This window comes from Pongo abelii, chromosome 9 (assembly GCF_028885655.2).
Source record: "Pongo abelii isolate AG06213 chromosome 9, NHGRI_mPonAbe1-v2.0_pri, whole genome shotgun sequence".
In the NCBI taxonomy this organism is placed as follows: domain Eukaryota; kingdom Metazoa; phylum Chordata; class Mammalia; order Primates; family Hominidae; genus Pongo; species Pongo abelii.
The window spans coordinates 114,991,411-115,004,868 of record NC_071994.2 but is presented as its reverse complement, the minus strand read 5'-3'; the positions used below and the strand labels follow the sequence as shown (position 1 = coordinate 115,004,868).

Below are 13,458 nucleotides of genomic sequence, written 5' to 3'. Positions count from 1 at the left end.
AACATATGTGGCCTGCAGAGCCTAAAATATATACTGTCAGGTCCTTTAAATAAAAAGTTTACCAACCCCTGCCCTGTGGTATCCAAACTCAAAGATAACACAGAAATCCCTGCATGGTCTTCCTTTTACTTTTCCAGCTTCTTTTTGTCAGTTCTTCCATTTCTTTCATTCTCTATTTCATCTACATTGAATTTCACTGAGTTCCTCAAATACCTCTTGGGTGCCACATTTCGATGAGTCCGCCTTTACCAAGATAAGTGATTTCAGGATCACAATTAGTCAGTTAGCAATCAGTATACTGTCATTCATTGAATGCTTTGTGCTAGATACTGCTGATATTTTAGAAATTAGACAGTCATGGTTCCTGCCCTTTTGGAACTTAACATTTTAGTAGGAAAGACAGATATTGGACAAGTAATTAAAAGTATGACTTATCAAAGGAGAAATACAGGTGCTATGGAAATGGAAGTAGTTGGGGTGACAAAAAATAAAAACGTAAAATGTTATGCGGAATTTACATAACAACATGGAGGTTCAAATCACAGAAGAGGTACTGTGACAGCACATGACATTGCTAAATCAATGATAGAGATGATGATGCCATATAAATTCAAAGATGGGGCCAGGCGTGGTGGCTTATGCCTGTAATTCCAGCACTTTGGGAGGGCGAAGCAGGCAGATCTCCTGAGGTCAGGAGTTTGAGACCGGCCTGGCCAACATGGTGAAACCCCGTCTCTACTAAAAATACAAAAAAATTAGCGGGGTGTGGTGGTGCACACCTGTAGTCCCAGTTACTTGGGAGGCTTAGGCAGGAGAATTGCTTGAACCCAGGAGGCGGCAGTTGCAGTGAGCCAAGATCACACCACTACACCCAGCCTGGGTGACAGAGTGAGACTCTGTCTCAAAAAAAAAAAAAAAAAAAAATTAGCCGGGGCTGATGGTGTGTGCCTGTAGTCCCAGCTACTCGGGAGGCTGAGGCAGGAGAATGCTGGAACCTAGGAGATGGAGGTGGTAGTGAGCTGAGATTGCACCACTGCACTCCAGCCTAGGCAATAGAGTGAGACCCTGTCTCAAAAAAAAAAAAAAAGTCTGTAATAACATTATTACTAAAATCCTAGTAAATCATGGAAGGGAGAGGTTAGTACTTATTTATTTGGCAGGGTGGGTGTAAGACAGTAGGGCACATATACTTATATTTTAAATTTCTGTTACCCATAAATGTGTATAAAATGGAATTCATTCCAGCAGCTCAGTAATTCTATTTCTTGTGCATCAGTGGGATACAGAGCACTCTGATAGGTCCTGTGACGACATCCTCTCACATACCAGGTTTCTTCCCTCACTATAACTGGCAGAGGCATTTTATTCTCAGTTCAGCATGAGGTATGTGTGAATCTGACCTGTCTCTGTCAGTATTTATTTAACTCCCCACTCTGTTTCTCTGTTAAATAGTTTACCCATTGCCTTTGATTTGCTGGTCATGAAACACAGGTGGAAGAGTTTCTTTCATTGGTCGCTGATGGCCCTCATACTATTTCTGGTGAGTTTTCTTTTTTACTTGCTTTGTCCTAAAGTTGTAATGAAAGCAACTTTGATGCGAAAAAAGGAACATTAGGAGTTTATTCTGTTTTTCGTTCTCAGGTTTATCCTATTAGCATTTTGAGAATGTTTCCAGAGCAAAACTATTTTCTGCTCTGTTTTAGGTGCCTGTGGTGGTCATTGACAGCTACTATTATGGGAAGTTGGTGATTGCACCACTCAACATTGTTTTGTATAATGTCTTTACTCCTCATGGACCTGATCTTTATGGTAAGGCTTTGTGAAATTTGGGCAAGTGTTAGGAGATAGCTTAATTTGCCTGAACTTCAACATTTTAATTCAGTTGCCTCGTATCATTAGATATAGCATTTCTTTGCTGATATTATCTTTTCCTATTTAAAAATGACATCTGAGTATAGCACAGTGATGACATGTAGCCACTCAAATATTTCCCCTTGATTAATGTGATATTCCAATACTGGTCTCTATTTTTCCTGTTTGTTATTTTCACTTTCAGAGTTTTGAGGACTCTGGGTATGCTATGGCTTTTGATGCTTTTTTTTTTTTAATTAAAAGTTACTTTTTTCTCTTCTTATTAAAAAATCAGTATGATAGGAGAAGAAAATGAAAGCATAATACTATCATCTCCATATAACTATTACTAACACCTGGGAGTATACCCCAGACATTTTTTTTTGAGATGGAGTGAGACTCTTGTTGCCCAGGCTGGAGTGCAATGGCGCGATCTTGGCTGCCTGCAACCTCCGCCTCCTGGGTTCAAGCGATTCTCCTGCCTCAGCCTCCCGAATAGCTGGGATTACAGCTATTAGCCTGCCACCACGTCTGGCTAATTTTTTTGTATTTTTCGTAGAGACGGGGTTTCTCCATGTTGGCCGGGCTGGTCTTGAACTCCTGACCTCAGGTGATCCACCTGCCTTGGCCTCCCAAAGTGCTGGGATTACAGGCATGAGCCACCGTGCCCGGCCCAGACATTTTCTATATATACACACATTTGATGTTACTTTTTCTCTTCCAGATTTGCTTTACTTCAACTCTAGCATTTGGGGAGAAAGTTTGGAAAATCTGTAGACGAAGTTACAGCGACTGGGGCTGGGCTGGGGTCAGCATGGGAGGTTGGGGAAGTTGACCAGCTTAGGGTTAAGAGAGAAAATGGAATGCCTTTAGTCTGGGGATGCAGTCTTCAGTTTACCCCATCTCCACTCCTTCCCTGATGCCTTTCACTCCACCAGCCAGTTTCATTTGGCCCCTGAAGGAATTTGAGTTAGTTGCAGTAATGGGGGGATGAGCTAGAGATCTTTTGGATCACATCAGCCAAGTCAGCAAACATTTCACGAGAGAGGCAGTTTTTTCATTAAAATAATTATAGTTTCTTCGGCTTTAATCTTTTGAGGGTCTTGGAACATTCTGTATAAGTGCTTGCTGTGGGGTTCTGCTGTGAGGCAGGTTAAGATTGTATCTATCTGTACCCCTGTCAATTTAAGTCTTGTCACTAGCCATGTCCATCATTTGCCTGTGCCATTTTGCCAATAGAACCGACAGATTGAATAAGGAGATTTAAAGTAAGAATATGAATGAGATTTACTTGAGTCTCCTGGAATTTTGGGAATATTATCATTCTAGGTGGCAAATAATAGGTTAAGATAAGCAGTGCTTTGTTCAGTGGATTGAATTCACAAACTGCACAGTTAGAGAATAATTACTAAGTGAAAGAACTTTAAAAAAGCTCCTTTATGGCTCTAAGATCCCCAGGGGTGTGAGAAAAGGCCCCAGTATTAAGCTTTTGCCTCTAGATGTCTCCCTTTAGCTAGGGAGAGTTTGCATGTTTGTGATTGCCTCTTGTTTTAGTTTACTTGTAAAATTTTATTCTATTTCACAAGACAATAAAAGATCTTAGATCTAGACTGCACAGTAGAAATTGTTTCACAGAGAGCCTATTAGAAACACAATATCTACTCTGTGTGGGTGAATAAATTGAGTTAATTTGTGTTAATTTTGAAAAATTGACTTCTCCACCTTTATAATGGGTTACGGATATTCTAACTCTTTATAAAACCTTTTGTGAGAGACTTATGAAAAGTGACAGATTTTTTTGTATCCCTCTGGATTGATGAATCTCTCTCTCTCTCTCTCTTTTTTTTTTTTTTTTTTTGAGACGGAGTTTCGCTCTTGTCACCCAGACTGGATGCAGTGGTGTGATCTCTGCTCACTGCAACCTCCCCTCCTGGGTTCAAGCAATTCTCCTGCCTCAGCCTCCTGAGTATCTGGAATTATAGGCGCCCGCCACCATGCCCTTCTAATTTTTATATTTTTAGTAGAGACGGGATTTCGCCATGTTGGCCAGGCTGGTTGCCAACTCCTGACCTCAGATAATCCACCAGTCTCGGCCTCCCAAAGTGCTGGGATTACAAGCATGAGCCACCACGCCCAGGGATGAAGCTCTTAAATATAGGAATAATCAGGGTAGTAGGGAAAGTAGCAAAGAAGGAATAAATTCTGGTGTAAGTTTACAGTGCTAGTTTAACAGTGGGTCAATCAGGAACCCCTGTGGTAGGTTTTGAGATCCACTAGAGCAGTGGCCAGTCTTTCCTGGGATATTGGCATTTGCTGTTCATTTCAGTCAGCGTTTAATAGGGAAAGAGTCCTTGGGACTTCTTTCTGCCTACTTTAATGAACCTGGGATAGCTTCAGTTCAGATTTTGCTATTTTGGATGTACAGAAACTGATCACTTTCCTGGGGGTAGCAAAAACTTTGTTGAAACAGAGAGAATTGGCATACCAACAATGAACAGGACTGACACAGTGCTGCAGTCAGCCAGACTTTAGGCAGTTGTTCCTTGATGGCAGGATTTGTGTGCCTTTACCTCATCTTTGAATTTGGTAAAAAAAAAAAAAAAAAAAATTTTTGTCTGATCTTTTTTTTTAATTTTTTTTTTTTGAGACAGTATCTCGCTCTGTCACCCAGGCTGGAGTGCAGTGGCGCGATCTCTGCTCACTGTAACCTCTGCCTCCCGGATTCAAGCTATTCGCCTGCCTCAGCCTCCCTAGTAGCTGGGATTACAGGCACCCATCACCATGCCTGGCTAATTTTTGTATTTTTAGTAGAGACAGGGATTTCACCATGTTGGCCAGGCTGCTCTCGAACTCCTGACCTTAAATGATCTGCCTGCCTCAGCTTCCCAAAGTGCTGGGATTACAGGCATGAGCCACCATGCCTGGCCTGATTTCCATTCTTTGAGAGTGTTAACTCCTTTTTGGTTTAGGAGGCCTGCAGAGAGAATACTTCTTCCATCTTAGGAGTAGGAATTCCTTGTATATTCCAGACTTACAGTAAAGATCTGTCAAGAATCAATGAATGGATAAATTTTGGGGTATCCATTGGGTTACATTAGTGTGTCATTTACTATTGTATCATAGAATCACTTTAGTTAGACCTGTTGTGGTGCTAGCCTGAGATTTTCGTGATACCAAATAATAATACTATAATAGATATAAATAAAATACTTTTTAAATCAAAAAGTACTTCATGATTGTCAGCTAATTTTATTTTAATTGGTGAGGCCATTCAGTGTATATAAAAGACTTGTATTTTACTAGATGTTTTGAGGCAGTAAAATTGTCAGACAGCTAGATAGCATGTCTTTTGTATTGGAAATGCTAGCTCTTTCACTTTATTACATGTTGGGCACTATTTGGCATTGTTTTGGTTGTTTTACAAGAGTCTCCTGCTCCAGGTGCCTCATTAGCTATGTTAAGCACACGGTTTCTTATCTGAAAATTAAAAATGCATTGGGCTGTATACACCATAGAATACTATGCAGCCATAAAAAGGAACAAGATAATGTCATTTGCAGGGACATGGATTGAACTGAAAGCCATTATCCTCAGCAAACTAACACAGGAGCAGAAAACCAAACACCACATCTTCTCACTTATAAATGGGAGCTGAACGATGAGAACACATGGACACAGGGAGGGGAGCAACATACACTGGGGCCTGTGGAGGGGGCGGAGGGAGGGAGAGAGCATCAGGATAATAGCTAATGCATGCTGGGCTTAATATCTAGGTGATGGGTTGATCTATGCAGCAAACCACCATGGCTCAAGTTTACCTATGTAACAAACCTGCACATCCTGCACATGTACCCTAGAACTTAAAATAAATACAATTTAAAAACAGGAAAAAAGATAGTTTTTGCATACATCTCTTAGTGCTGTTTCTCATGTATAAGAACATACTAAGCCTATTAATATTTCTTGACTGGATGGACAAATGGACTTCAGTTAAAGAAACATTGAAGGTCAGGTGTAGTGGCTCACATCTGTAATCCCAGCACTTTGGGAGGCCGAGGTGGGCGGATCACTTGAGGCCAGGAGTTCAAGACCAGCCTGGCCAACATGGTGAAACCCCATCTCTACTAAAAATACAAAAATTAGCTGGGCGTGGTGGTGCATGCCTTTAATCCCAGCTACTCAGGAGGCTGAGGCACAAGAATTGCTTGAACCCGGGAGGCAGAGGTTGCAGTGAGCCGAAACTGCACCACTGCACTCCAGCCTGGGTGACAGAGGGAGACCCTGTCTCAAAAAAAAAAAAGAAAGAAAGAAAGAAAGAAACATTGAATAAATTGCTTTTGAGCATTAATCTTGTTTCCTCATAGTACTTACTGTCTGATTAGGCTGCAGACACACAAATAGATAATTAGAGGACAGTGTCTTATGTGCTACAGGGGAAAGACAGGGAATCATAGGAGCATGTCCTTCTGGTGGTGTCAAGAAAGGTGTGGCTCTTGAGCTGAGCCTGGAAGGAAGAGTAGAGTGTCCTTAGTAAATGCTAGGGGGGTACATTTCTGACAAATGGAATGTCAAATATAGGGACTGCTGAAGCAAAAAGATTGAATATTGAGTTCTTTATAAAAACTTATTTTTACAGCATTGGTTGGATTTTAGGTAGAAACTATTCAGACATGAGCAAGATGATTTCAATCACTCCATTGTGGTTATAATCATATAAATATTTACCCTTTCTATTGTTCCTGGTTTTCTTTTCTTTTTTTTTTTTTCGAAATGGAGTTTTGCTCTTGTTGCCCAGGCTGGAGTGCAGTGGGGTGACCTCGACTCCCCGCAACCTCTGCCTCCTGGGTTCAAGCAATTCTCTTGCCTCAGCCTCCCGAGTAGCTGGGATTACAGGCATGTGCCACCACGCCCAGCTAATTTTTAGTAGAGACGGGGTTTCTCCATGTTGGTCAGGCTGGTCACAAACTGTTCCTGGTTTTCAAAGGGACCTTTCTATACTTTCCTGGCTAGGTAGCATGTATTAGTGAGACATTCTAGACTTGAGCTGACACCTTTCATTTGAAGCTGGGGGAAATAAAGGGAGTACATTTTGAAAGATATTAATTACAATATGTTCTGATTATTGAATGCCTACTGTGTGTCAGAAGTTATTCACATACTGTCTTCTTTCACTCAAAACACTCTGAGACAGGCATTATTTATCTGTATTCCTGGATGAAGAAACTGAGGTTGAGATGGTGAGGAGTATGCCACATAGTTAAAAAAGTAGCAAAAGTGGGATAAGAGTCTAGTGTTGTCTGACTTCAAAGCCCGTGTTCTTTGCACTGAAAACAAGACCCTTAGCAAAACCCTGGAGTTTGGCTACTGAGACTTTACCATAGAATAAGCTTACTAAAGCAGAGAGCATGAGTTGAGGGTGGGAGAAGATAGGATCCAATCTATAGAATAGATGGAAAATTATACCTTTGAAGGTTTGTGCATTTTGGCTTGGAAAGTGATCAGGAGCCCCTAGCGAGCTTGAGTGGCAGAGTGACATGCACACTGGCAAGTTCTCCTTTTACATGGGAGCGCTGTACCAGACCCTTTTGTTGAAGAAAGAAGTAGTGTTTGGATAAGGTAAAGAACACTTGGCACTTAGAAAATTTAGAATAGGATAGACTAGAATTGCGAAGTCTTAGGCAAAACGTCTCTGTGGGGTCAGAGATCAAGAGGTGAAATTTAGTGTTGCAGGAAAGAAAGTGATTGGTCTTGTTACTGATTTTGCCCCTCATAACATTTCAAGTTCTCAGATGTTGATGCTGGCAAGTATTTTTGTCTGGTGAGTGAAGAGTGGTGCTCTCTGCTGAGGAGTGCACAGGCCTGGAGAAGGCATGGGAATACACTTACAGGAAATACTCTTGCCTCAGAAAGAACAGTGAGTCTGCTCAGGTTGCCACTTTGCAGCTTAGGGCAGGATCCCATTGCCTGTTTATGTGTTTTATCAACATCTGTCTGATCACTGGATGGAAAGTTTCAGACGATACCCGCAAATGCCCTCTGTTGGGAGGCCCACAGGTTTCCATAATTGCAGTGGCGGAGGAAGAAGCCCCAGTAGGGTCTTATCAGTCCTGCTTAGAATTCACTGCCAGCCAGAACTGTTCTAGAGCCTTTGCTCTTTTGTTAATCATTTCTCTTGAACTTAGTGGCTTTTCCCTCTGGGTGGTACAAATTTGACATTTATAAGGATGACTTACTATGATTTAGTTCCTACAGTTCTATAAAATTATAACTTTGGGAAGTAGTTCTCCTTCATTCAATCTATGGAGCAGTAAACATTATCCCTTCTTTTAGCTTCTTTGAAAGCTTCCCTTAGCTCATTTGATTGAAAGGACTTGAGGCACTTTCCATAAAGAGGAGGATGGGTGAGTCACTCCCTGCAGAGACCCTGCTGCTAGCTTTCCTTCACCTAAACATCTTGCACCACTTCAGTGTTTAGCTTGTCATTCTGACATGGTTTTTTGCATAGTTCAGCTCTGATGTTTTCTGAGCAGCAGCGTTGAATATCTCCCTGAAAAGAGATAAAAGTTTATATACCCTTTTCTTTCCTAAGGCAGATGTGTCATCAAGCAGGGGAGGACTCTGGCTGATAGAAGTCACTCTTTTTGTTCCCTTTTGCCCTTGTTTTTAAGACTGTTGACACTTGAACCTTCTTCACTGTTGGCTTATCCCCCAGTTTTTGCCCCATCTTTCAGGGAAATAACAGTCTATTATGAAATGTTCACAGCCTAGTTGGAAACTTGATTTATGAGCTCTGAATACATAAAAATGATTGCATTTACCTGCTTAATACTTTTGTTTCCTCATCTCAGAGTACAGTATACCTAGATAAAAAGATAGCTGTAACAGGAGGGTATAGTAAATTGTGTTAGAGACAAATATTTTCTGGAAGCTAAAGTGCTTTCCCGAAAAAAAAGTCTGTATTTGCAAATATCAAAGAGACAAGTGGCTTTTTCCTATTGGTGCTTAACATCTGTAATAGATAATAGAAAGGATAACCCCGTTTCTGTCTGGTCACTCTATGGTTTTTCTTCACAAGCTCAGATTTCCAGAATCCTGCTAAGAAAAAGGTGAGTCAGAGGTTGCTAGCACTGCCTCTGCACTGGTGGTCAGGAGAGGATTGTGCAAAAGCTTACCTCTCTGGAAATTGGATCCTAAAGGACTCAGTTTAAAAAATATGTTGTTAAATTCTAATTAAGATTCAGAGAAGACATTTTTGATTTGAAAATAAAACCATCCGTTAGTTTTCTATAACCCAAATGCATATTTGTAAAGAATACAAGATTAAAATGTCCCTAATGAACTGGGCCTGGAATAGGACCTCTGTTCATGAATAATCTCTATCATTGTATTGAGACAGGAAGGAGTGAGCCTCCTCCAAAGGTGACGCACAGTTGAACTTGAACTTTCCCTTAGTGTAACCTCCCTCCCTCTTACTTCTCCCCTAAATGTTTCTAGCATTATGGGTTTGGTTTCTAATCTTATTTTGCTGTGCAAGCTGCAAGAATGTCAGGTTTTTCTGACTATTCCTCTGCCTTCTGATTACCCTTTTAAGCAATGCTGATTGCAGGAAATTGCTATGGTGCAAGGCGGGTGTCACAACACACAGTGATTAAAACCCGCATGTGTCATTCACTGCTTGATTGAAGTAATCATACAGAGGGGAAAAGCAGATGAAAAACCTGCTAAATGTGCAGAGGGGGTCTGTTTCTCATCATTTGGGTGTAAGGATTTTGAGTTAAAGAATAAAAAATAGTGTGAGTAAGGCTTGTGTTTTTAGTGATTTTGTTTCATTCTGAATCCTTAAAGCTTCTCAGCAAGGCCTGGGTCTCTGAACATGATCTAAGAAAAACGGGTTGTTGCTTTATACCAAACACATGTTGCCCAATGTACGCGACTATAAAATAGTGGTTGAGCATATCAAGGGGAAAGATGCTAGAATGTAAACGGGACAAGCAGGTGAAAACAAAATGGGAGAGGCCTGAATAGCTCAAACTAAGTTCCTTATTTTTATTTTTATTTGAGACAGGGTCTCACTGCGTCACCCAGGCTGGAGTGCAGTGGCACAACCACAGCCCATGCAGCCTTAACCTCCTGGGCTCAAGCAATCCTCCCATCTCAGCCTTCCTAGTAGCTGGGATTAGAGGCAGGAGCCACCACACCCAGCCACCAACTAAGTTCTTTTATCACTCTTTCCTTTGGTCTGCGCGATGTTGAGAGAATAGTTAAATTGAAATGGCAGTTTTATTATTTTAGCCCTATGTGGCTCTAAAGCTATTTAAATTACTTGGTGCTTCTCAAAAGTATTAGTTCCATTTGGGCATAGCAATTTGGGCTAGATATAGTGGTCAGTACAGAAAATACAGCCAACTATTTGAAACTTGATTTCCCCCTAAATCCTCATGACCAATCCCATTCTCTTCCATTTTCTGTTCTTGTGCTTCTTTTGTGTGGCTTAGCATGGGAAGAGTGGGCTGTGGACTCTCATTCCCATGAGGCATAGGATCATCAGTGTCACTCCAACAAAAAACATTATATGTCAAGCACCATAATAGGTGTTAAAGGCACCCACTAATGATTTCTTACCTTTATGTCTCCCTCAGGTACAGAACCCTGGTATTTCTATTTAATTAATGGATTTCTGAATTTCAATGTAGCCTTTGCTTTGGCCCTCCTAGTCCTACCACTGACTTCTCTTATGGAATACCTGCTGCAGAGATTTCATGGTGAGTGGCATAAGAGATGGTAGGTGTTTTGGGAGGAAAGAGCAAGTGATGGTGTATACCAAGAACTGAAGGAAAATCCTACTTACTTTATTTTCCACATTCTTCCTATGGAAATGGTTGGCTTACTGAATTTTCAGTCTGTGTTTGTTGATCCATTGAACCCTTGTGAAGATTTGGTGAATTGTGGCAAATTAAATTGACAGGAGGAAGAGCTTTATTATTGCTTTAAGTGAGGAAGTCAATATAATTTACACAATCACCCAGGGAAGTAAAAATATTTATAAAATCTCAGAAGGAGGCCGGGCGCGGTGGCTCACATCTGTAATCCCAGCACTTTGGGAGGCCGAGGCGGGTGGATCACCTGAGATCAGGAGTTAAAGACCAGCCTGGCCAACGTGGTGAAACCCCATCTCTACTAAAAATACAAAAATTAGCCAGACATGGTGGTGGGTGCCTGTAATCCCACTTACTAGGGAGGCTGAGGCAGGAGAATCGCTTGAACCCAGGAGGCACAGGTTATAGTGAGCCAAGACCCTGTGCCGCTGCACTCCAGCTGAGCGACAAGAGCAAAACTCCATCTCAAAAAAAATCTCAGAAGAGAACAAGCCTATTTGAGTTTTCTATCTTTTAAAGAAGTGTGTATTAACCTGATAGGTTGCTTAAGGTAATCCACGAGATAGTACTTCAAACAAAAGTATAAAATTTGAACCATACAGGGATTTCCTCAAATTTGATAGTGAAGTAAGGGAAGCTTTGGACTTCCTCAGAAGCATGATGCTTTTCTTTGTTCCTTTTTGTTTCTGTGTCTGCCTTTTTGGAGAAAGTTTGGTTTGTCGTTTGCTTTGCCTGCTCTGATTCTGTAGTGCACAGCTGGTGTTTTCTCAAGTTGTCGTGGCTCTGGATATCTAGTGCCTCTCATTTCTTTTATGGAAGACAGATTTGAACAGAAATTCATATGAGGTTTGGAAAAAGATTTAATTTCAGACTTTGCAGTCTGATTTGGATGCCATATGATCAGTTCCCCCATCCCACCTCCATTCTGCTTTTCTACTATTAATGGTTTATAATGAGTTCGTTGTATTGTAAGAATATTAGAGCAGCCTTCAGAGTCACTTTTTTTTTGATGTTAGGACTTTTGTTTCAACGTAGCCATAATGCCATTATCCTAATAAAATTATCAGTAATTTCTTAATATCATCTAATACCCATTGATTTCCTAGATTGTCTGAAAAATAGCCTTTTATAGTTAGTTTAAAGCAGAATCTCAACAAGGGTCACGTACTGAATTTAGTGTTATATTTCTTAAGCTTTTTAAGAAGACCCGCATCATGCTGAATTTAGTGTTATATTTCTTAAGCTTTTTAAGAAGACTCCCATCATACTGAATTTAGTGTTATATTTCTTAAGCTTTTTAAGAAGACCCCCATCTTACTTTTTTTCTTTCAAAGATTTCTTTAAAGAAACCAGGCCATCATCTTGCATAATGTCCCACATTTTAGACTCAGCTGTTTGCTCCCTTGAGGTGTTAACTTATTCCTCTATCCCTTCTATTTCTTAAGGATCACTTTTTCTTTTTTTGAAAATAGCTATTTTTCTGACTATAAAAATAATTTATGATAGCTGGGAGCAGTGGCACGTGCCTATAGTCCCAGCTGCCCGGGAGGCTAAGGTGGGAGGATTGCTTGAGCCCAGGAGTTTGAGACCACTCTGGGCAACACAGTGAGACCTATGTCTCTGTTTTTAAAAACAACAATAATAATTATTTATGCTTGTGGAAAATTTGGAAATGCTTGTAACATCAGTAAAAAAAACAGGATATTAAGCTGTTCTCTACAGTATGATAAAATTTTAAGTATAAAATATTGGTTTAAAATGCATAATGTATGTACATATCTACCTAGTAAGAAAACATTTTCTGTTTTTTTTTCTTTATATTTTTATGTGATTTTACAATAGAACCAATACTTTTTTAAGAGAAAAAAGACCAGGCACAGTGGCTCATGCCTATAATCCCAGTATTTTGGGAGCACGAGGTGGGAGGATTGCTTGAACCCAGGAGTTCAAGACCAGCCTGGGTGAGATAGCAAGACCCTGTCACTACAAAAAAAAATTTAAAAATTAACCGGGCATGGTGGTGCACACCTGTAGTCCCAGCTACTTGGGAGGCTGAGGTGGGAGGATTGCTTAAGCCTAGGAGGTCAAGGCTACAGTGAGCCATGGTTGTGCCACTATACTCCAGCCTGGGTGACAGAGGGAGACCCTGTCTCAAGAGAAAAAAAAAGTCCCCCAAACCATAGAAAAGTATTAAGAAGCAGGAAAGAAATTACCCTTGATTTCATCATATCTAGCTGTGGTTGTGATTTTGTATATTTTATGGAGGACATTTCAAAATTTTTTGCCTTATTAAAAAAAGATTACTCGTTAGCCTTTAAGGTACAGAAGAGAAAAGGACTGTTTACTTGTGGATAATAAGTGGATTTATTTTCTTCTAATTAAAAAACCCCACCTTAGGCCAGGCACAGTGGCTGATGCCTGTAATCCCAGCACTTTGAGAGGCTGAGGCGGGTGGGTCACCTGAGGTCAGGAGTTCAAGACCAGCATGGCCAACACTGTGAAACCCCATCTCTACTAAAAATACAACAGCCTGGTGTGTTGATGCATGCCTGTAATCCCAGCTACTAAGGAGGCTGAGGCAGGAGAATCATTTGAATCTGGGAGGTGGAGGTTGCAGTGAGCCGAGATTGTGCCACTGCACTCCAGCCTGGGTGACAGACAGAGACTCCGTCTCAAAAAACAAAAAACAAAAAACCTCCCCCTTAAAATATACTACCTAGAAAGGTATATA

General features: G+C 40.8%; 1 protein-coding gene across 8 annotated transcripts in view; it reads left to right on the top strand.

Moving 5' to 3' along the window:
- The window catches only part of ALG9 (ALG9 alpha-1,2-mannosyltransferase), an 89,153-nt gene that overhangs the window by 16,345 nt on the left and 59,350 nt on the right, over window positions 1-13,458 (top strand). For 6 of the 8 annotated variants that reach the window (XM_002822457.6, XM_003777885.4, XM_063711372.1 and 3 more), the window contains exons 7-9: window positions 1,453-1,540; window positions 1,704-1,809; window positions 10,491-10,613. In XM_002822457.6, coding sequence (XP_002822503.3) covers window positions 1,453-1,540; window positions 1,704-1,809; window positions 10,491-10,613 — 317 coding nt within the window. The remainder of the gene's footprint in view (window positions 1-1,452; window positions 1,541-1,703; window positions 1,810-10,490; window positions 10,614-13,458) is intronic. The other 2 variants (XM_054525058.2, XM_054525056.2) reach the window with 1 other exon arrangement.